Raw genomic sequence first — 7,630 nt, 5'->3', positions numbered from 1 at the left:
TAAATTATTTATAGGAGAATTGTTTTTAATTAGCAGGAAAATAAGAATACCCTACAGAAGATGTGTCCTACTCAAATTATCAAAATAAAAATTAAAGATATTGTTACTGCTGCTGCATCAACTGTAAACAATCACTGCTCTTTAAACGTATTTAATGTTAAGCTGTTTGATCAAAAAATAATAAATCCAAAAAGAAAACAATTATCAAATGCATGTAGTAAAATAATAGGACATAGTGGTCAACAGCAGAAGGCAATGAAAATACTCCAACAATGAACAAATACTTAAAACCTGTACTGCATGTGCATGTGGTATTACAGTACTGGTACAAAATGACTACAGCTCCAGTTCTACAGTTACAGTGTGACTATATATATGTTTCATTTTGCTCCATCAGGACAGCATCCAACAGCACATCCATGGTACAACACTGCAAACTTTAAGATATCCAAATAAATTGGTCAAGAAAAAATAAAACGACAAAGAACTAACCTACAACTCATTTATTGCAAACATGTTGTTTAATATTTACAAAATGAATATCAATGTTGATTAATATATTTATTGTTTCTGTGTTAAATTTGATTTACAGTCCAGGAAAACTACTCCATTCAAGTTGCTCAAGGCAACCCATGTACATCTTCAGACAGATGTATACGTAAGACCAGCTCTTTAGTACTACAACAACAGATGTCAAGTGTCCAGAGGTTTAAAGAACCTCAACATTGCTAAAAAGGAGGAACCCATGGTAATGACCAAAGCTCCTTTTGGTACTTGTCCATGATAAAGGAGCCAAAACTGTGACAACTTTGATCACGACGTGCCATAAATTCTCACCTTCAAGCTCAGGCAGTGTTTATTAAAACAAAGGATGGGGGGGTATAGGTTCATATTTATTTTCCTTTTCGCCCTTTACCACCCTTCATTGCTCCTTTGCCACCCTTTGACTGTCTTCCTTTTCCTTTGCCTCCTTTAGTGCGTTGTTCTTTCCGCTGCACTCCCCGCATGTCTTTCTTCATGCGACTGTCCACCACCTTGAAGACTCCCTTGACTCCTTGGGGCCGTCTCACCTTCCTCCCAGCCCCCTTTTTGGCCACAACGTATGTTATTTCTCTCTTCTCCTTCCCCAGGCCTGCTTTCTTGTAGATACTAACAGTGTGAAGAGGAGAAGACAAAATTAATCAAACATTACTTATTACAGTATAGTTTTACATCTACATGTAGCTCCAACCCTACAGATGTGATGTCATACCTCTTTAGCTGAGCCATTTTCTCCCTTTCAGATATGTCCACTGTGTTAACAACTGCCTCTGCTTTCTTCTTGGCCTGCTCCATCTTCTTCAGCATCTGCAAGTCACATTGACACCAATTAAGATCTTCAGAAACACTAACTATTCATCTATGTGTCTTAAACTAAAAAGTTATGTAGTCTTCATTTCTTTTTCTTTTTTTAAATTGCTGCACCGCTATTTTCCTCGTCTTACCCTCCTCTTCTTCCTGGCCTTGGCCTCAGCAACTCGTTTGATGGGTCGGGCATCAATCTCCTTCCATTTTTGTTTGTACTCTTCCACCATTTCCTTGGTGACTGGCACCGGTTTCTTCCGGTGTTTACGTTCATCGTCCAACAACCACTCAGGTATCTCCCACGACTCCTCTGAGCTAGCAAACCTGCAGGAGCATACAATCAGTTTGCTGTACAGTGACATATGGTGAACTTCAATAACTCTTTATTAACACTGATGATATACCTAAACCACTTTCCCTGCTGAAATAATTTAAATAATAGTAATTGGTCCAGAGATGAGGCTGAAATGGTGTAAAATTCAACACAGCCTATCACATTATAAAAACAGATCTGCCATAACACTTACAGTTATATATCTGGTGTTTATATGAGTTATATTTTATATAAAATCACAAAAACAGTAAACTTAAAATAAACAGCAAATTCTTACTTCTGTACATTGTGTGTGTATTATTATGTGGCTCCTAAGATTTTCAGTAAGAAGCACCAGTGGTACTAGTGGCAAACATTAGTCCGAGCCCTGGGCTACTAATAACAGATCAGTGTAAAAACAAAACAAATACACCTAAGAATAAAATTAATACCCACCTGTGGAAAGAGTTGTCCATCATGTCTCTGGCTCTTTTTTTAGAGGTTGCAATCTGACAGCCGAGGGCCAGGCCTTCTGCATCCAGGATCCTAGCCTTCTTACCTGAGGAACACAGAACACTATTCACCTAAAATGTCTGAGATGTGTGGTTTTATCTTGTGTAGTTTCCAGAACAATAATCCTTTTGGAAATGCCCCACATTAATGTATGGGTGCTTATAGGACTGGCTGTTTCTTTATTCTACTGCAAACCCAAAGCGTGTATGAATGAGAGTGTTTCTCATTACTCACTGGTGCTTTCTACGGGGACGACCTGAAAGTTGTCATCATCTGCTTCTCCAGAAACTCCGCCAGCCCCTCTGGCTTGTTTCATCTTCATAATCTCTCTGGAGAAAATAAAGTTAGGTTTTGAGTGATTTTTCTATGTGTTTAGTAGTTAATGCCATATAACTACCAAAACCAAAACCCCACAGACAGCTGTAAATAATGTTTTTACTTCTCATCATCGCTGCTGTCATCGGAGTCACTGTCACTCTCCTCTTCAGCTTCCTGTGTTGGTTCTGCCTTTTCTTCATCTGGCAGAGCAGCTTCCTCCTCCACATCATCTTTTTCTTGCTCTTCAGCTTTCCTCTTTTTGCCTTTTCCTATTAAATAAAAAACATGATTTGTTAGTTCCACATTTAGGAGAGCCGGAAGACTTTTGGTAAACATGAGAATTTAAAAATGACAAACAGGAGACTGTTACCTGCTTTTTTGTTCTGGAGCCACTCAGTCTGTCGGAGTTCGCTCTCTGCATCTCCCTCCAGGTCAATTTCAGAGAAGATGCCCTGCATGGCGAAAGAAAAGCAGGTCAGAAATGGCACAGAAATCAACTCAGTGATTACGTCAATGAAGAGCCAGGTATATGACTGATCGCCATTAAACATTGGATAGTGGAGCAGACCAACCTTGCTGAACCACAGGCTGGTCTCTCGCTCCTTCTTCTCATCCTTTCCCTCCAGTTCCACCAGCAATCCACTCTCTTGCTCTTCATCCTCCTCCTCCTCAGTAAACTGTACTCTGGAAAACAGATGTGATGAGAGATTAGAGAATGATTACTTGACCCTTTTCCTAAATTCATGTTAAAAACATCATAATGTTCAAAACGTGTCAGGATTGTCTATTAATAGAGTAACGTTTGCTTCAAATTTAAGGGCTCACTTTATTATAGTAGAGTACTTACACATGGAAAAAGGTGAGGCTGAACATAATTCTGCATACACAACAACCACAACAACATAAAACCCTTTTTTGGACATTCAGGTCTGAACAGCCACTTACTTCTTCTTTGGTGCTTTTTTCTCCAGCTCTTTCTGTCTCTGCTCCACCTCTTCTAAGTCCTCTTCATCCAAATCAGAGGCGAGGGACATTTTATCTGCCTCATCATCCTCACCCTCAGATAGGAGAAGGTCGTCTTCTCCTTCTACCAGATTATCTGCTGCCTGCATGTCCCCCTTAGATATATCAGACAGCACCTGACAGAGAAAGGCAAGTAATCATTTGTGAGTAATCCACACAGCGCAAACTCTCTAGATCCTCTTCAGGCCACATGGCAGTTATCTTACCTTTTTTTTCTTCATGGTGCTGAGGGAGAACAGGGACGAGTCATTGCCGTCAGCAATGGAGACACCTGGCAAGTCCATCTTCAGCTCTACCCTCTCTCTCTGCTTTCGCCGCTCTTTCAGCAGCTTCCTCTTCTTCCTGATGATGCATTTACCAAAATACTGTTTGTCAAACCAGTAAACAATAATTTCATGTCTTTTCACTTAAATTCTGATTAAGAGAAACAGCTGCACTGTTGTTGATTGTATTAAATTATCAGTAACAACACTTCACTACGTGGTATGTTAAAAAAAACTAGTCATTAACTTGACTGTGTAGAAGTATAAAGGTCAAATTCTGGCAAAATCAAACAAATCAAAACATCTTGTGCGTGTTGAGAAACATAGCTAGAAGAAAAATTAAGGAGAAAATAAAAGTCAGTGAAACAAGATAGGAGTTTGTTGTACCGTTTGAGCTCAGCCACCTCCTCAGCTTTGAGCGCTGCCAGTTTCCTCTCCATGTCTTCCTCCTCATCCTCTTCTTCCTCCTCTTTCTTCTTTTCTGGTTCTTCTTCTGAGTTACTCTCTTCTTCTTCATCAGAACTTAAGCTAAAAGACAAAGTAGAAGTGACCGTGATCTTCTGTGACACCTCCTTTTCAATCTTTGTAAATGTGGTGTAAAGAGATGTTACCTGATCTCCTGGTCGAGTTCTTTTGCCTCCTTTTTCAGTTTCTTTGCCAGATACTTCCTCAGTCTGGACCTCCAGTTCAGCAGCAGGCTGTCAATGAGGAGGAAAGAAAAGCACACACATTAATGCTTGAGATTGGGTGTCCTTATTTTAAAAAACCTACACAGGGTATTTTTCATTGAAGTTTTCACTTCCTTCCCACAGCATCACATCTTTGATGTGCATTAATTGTAAAAACAGAACAAACTGTTGTTTCTTAACTCAGCACTTACCGGAGCTCTTTGCGCCCCAACACTTTGATGTCACGACAACATTCTTTTATCTCATCACTGGTTGCCGAGTGAGACTCCAAGTCCGAGTTGTCAAAGGTGATCTGAATGAAGAAGAGAGAGTGAGACCGGCAACACAAACCTTACGCTGGGTACACTTTGACAGAAAAAAGTAGTAAGTTGAAAGTTTCAGAAGCACCAGGAAAATGGACCTCATGTTTAGATACATTCATCACAGCTGGAATTTCTATTTTACAAATGGCAGTGAAGATGCAGACTCTCTGACAAGTTAAAAAAGCACAGATATCTCACCGCACTGGCTTTTCCCAGGAAGTCCACAGGGTTTTCAGCTTTCAAAAAAGCAGTAACTGTGAAACTGTGGTATAGAGTCAGATCACCATCTGTGTAACCCTCCGCCTGGAATGCAGCAAGAGTTCATTAGGTCATTAAGGGATGTATCTCGAGTCAAAAACAGACTGTATGTTACTGACAACTATTACATCACATTAACACAATAATAAATTAATGAATAAATTACAAATGAGTTAACTATTCAGGTAATTGCAGTAATAATAGTTCTCTTGAAATGGTTTGTTAAAAATTGCTCATCTAGTACTCCATTAATCCAACCAATGTGCGTACCTTTGGCTTCTTAACAGGAATCAGCTCCCTCACAGTTTTGACCTGCACCTCCACTTCTTTGAACGCATGTTTGGGATCAAAGAACTTACTGTCGATTTTGTCCGGGGCGACAAATCCTAATAACAACAACAACAACAACAACAACAACTTGGTTTAGATGAGATCTGAATTTAACAAAATTCAAACTGTTCTGAACAACTTTAAACTGTTGGCACTGACCTTGACAGATGACGAAGATTTCCGCAGACTCATTCCTAGATGCCTGTGGCTTTGTGGCCTGTACCTTCTTAAAAAACTGCTGGAAGATCCAGAGCAGTGGCTGGTAGTCTTTGGAACGGAAGACCTTTGTCACAAAAGTGCCACCTTTGGTCAGAAATTCACAAGCCAACTTCAAAGCCATCAGCGTCAGATGAGCTGTGGATGGAAAAAAAAGAACAGACGATGATTTAGCTTCAAATTACTTGAAGAAATATGATAAAGACAAAAGCAAACAGGAGCAAAATATGATAACGTTTGACTTATTTTTTTAGAACCATCTAAAAAATGCTGTACTAGCGTGATTTTTGAAGCGGTGTTACTCAAAATTTCAGTCTAATGTCATTTAACTTTTGCTTTAGCTGTACTTACCTTGTGAGAAGGCATCATGTTGCCAGTTCGCTCCCACATTCGGGGCTCCATCGTTTAACACAACGTCGACTTTCCAAGTCTGCAGCTCCTTCCTTAAAGCCTGTACATCATACACAAGATGTCTCACTTAACACAAGTTTGTTGAAAAGCATGTAATAATCTGAATTACAAATTTAGAGAAATCAAAACTTTGGTCATTAGTGAATCTAGATGTTCCCCAATGTTAAATATAAATCTCTATTACACTGGTCACTGTTTATCCTTGTATGCTGCTAAACTGCACAGCAGCTGCCTCACCTGTCTGCATTTCTCAGTGGTGATATCTTCTTGCAATGTCACCACATTGGGGATGGGCTTAATGGGTACCAGGTCAACACCTGAAAGGGAAAACTACTTTAAAAACATCCAGTTATAGTATATCAGTCTAAACACTTAATTCTATTTCTGGTTATCCAAATAAATATATGAAACTAAAACTAAAATCTATAGTTCATTATTGAATTATTGAATTGAAAAGCAATCTGAATATGACAACTAATTTTGATTGACTGTGTTTTGCTTTAGAAATATCTGATCATTAGACTCACCAATAATGAGACTTGAAACAGGCATGAACTTGGACGCAACCTGTAGCCTGCAAAGACATTTAAATCAACAATATATTTAATATATTCCCATATTTTACCATAAACACGCTGCTCATTTGTTTCTCTATTCAAACATGGAACATCTTCTAGGTGTTATTGAATTAACAAAAAAACAGTATTACTGCAAGATTAAAACAAGAGATTAATTAATTAACACTGACATGAGATTATATTTATAATAGCCATTATTTTTTTGTGTTCTCCAGTTAAAACCCAGTTGACAGGCAGCTTACCATCCACCCGGAGCAGCACACAAGTCGACCAGAGCTCTGGCTTTCTGCAGGAACTGAAATTTACGGTTGAGCTGAATGAGTTTGAAGGAAGAACGAGACCGATATCCTAAAAACGAGGACACAAAACATATATTTCACCTGACACTTTGAAAACTTGATCCACTTCAGCTAGCAAGCCTGCTAATGCTAATCTCTATGTCAACATTTAAACTAGTTTTGTCTGGGAGCAGTACGTTACCTGTTTCTTTTGCCAGATGGTAGAATTTATCTTTTCTGGTCTTTCCAACTTTGAGTTTCTTTCCCATCTTGTAGCTGTGTTTTTACTGGACTTTAACGGAGACAGGTATCACGCTTGGAAGAAACTTACAACACTAAACGTCCATGAAAACAACACGTGTGGCTGCCTGGACGCAGACATTTGACGTCACACCGTCTGCGTGTTTTCTTCTTCTACTGATTTCTGTCGTTTTTTTTGACGGAACGTTGCCGCCACCTGCTGCCGCACAGCAGGAATTGAATATGATTAAAAAGCCAAATGAATGAAAGTAAACAGGTTTAATGTTGTTGTGATTTTTCACAGAAATATCTTCTCAAATGTGAAAATGTAAATAAAACACATATATTGCAGAGACATTTGTTAATCTGCTCTGCTGACAGTGCTAAATAATGCATGATGCCCTAAAGGGCTTGATCATTAAAAACAAATAAAATCAATTTAGCTAAAAAAAATAATAATTTAGTTTTTGGTGAGATAATAACAGAGAGCTAACACAGTTGTTTTCTGTTTTATTGATGCTTTATTTCATTCTTCAACCACAGCTGCATGAATG

General features: G+C 38.8%; 1 protein-coding gene across 1 annotated transcript; it reads right to left on the bottom strand.

The window, feature by feature from the left end:
* Positions 1–199: 199 nt before the first annotated feature.
* Positions 200–7,218, bottom strand: ftsj3 (FtsJ RNA 2'-O-methyltransferase 3). Its single transcript, XM_026345248.1, has 21 exons — positions 7,039–7,218; positions 6,801–6,906; positions 6,508–6,554; positions 6,218–6,297; positions 5,921–6,020; positions 5,513–5,707; positions 5,294–5,409; positions 4,964–5,068; positions 4,655–4,755; positions 4,386–4,472; positions 4,162–4,302; positions 3,718–3,853; positions 3,434–3,627; positions 3,061–3,172; positions 2,859–2,940; positions 2,610–2,757; positions 2,405–2,499; positions 2,114–2,216; positions 1,485–1,668; positions 1,253–1,347; positions 200–1,149 (listed from the first exon to the last, which is right to left on the bottom strand). Exons 1-21 carry the CDS (start codon positions 7,103–7,105, stop codon positions 894–896), a joined length of 2,550 nt encoding a protein of 849 aa, XP_026201033.1. The 5' UTR covers positions 7,106–7,218; the 3' UTR covers positions 200–893.
* Positions 7,219–7,630: the final 412 nt, after the last annotated feature.

This window comes from Anabas testudineus, chromosome 4 (assembly GCF_900324465.2).
Source record: "Anabas testudineus chromosome 4, fAnaTes1.2, whole genome shotgun sequence".
In the NCBI taxonomy this organism is placed as follows: domain Eukaryota; kingdom Metazoa; phylum Chordata; class Actinopteri; order Anabantiformes; family Anabantidae; genus Anabas; species Anabas testudineus.
The sequence above is the reverse complement of the archived record's forward strand: the minus strand, read 5'-3'. Positions and strand labels throughout refer to the sequence as shown.

Coding starts and splice junctions, on each gene's coding strand:
- ftsj3 (XM_026345248.1), bottom strand. CDS start 7,105: ATGGGAAAGAAACTCAAAGTTGGAAAGACCAGAAAAGATAAATTCTAC. Junction 5,708..5,920: donor ACATGATGCCTTCTCACAAG/GTAAGTACAGCT, acceptor TTCCATCCACAG/CTCATCTGACGCTGATGGCT. Junction 1,348..1,484: donor AGGCCAGGAAGAAGAGGAGG/GTAAGACGAGGA, acceptor TGTGACTTGCAG/ATGCTGAAGAAGATGGAGCA.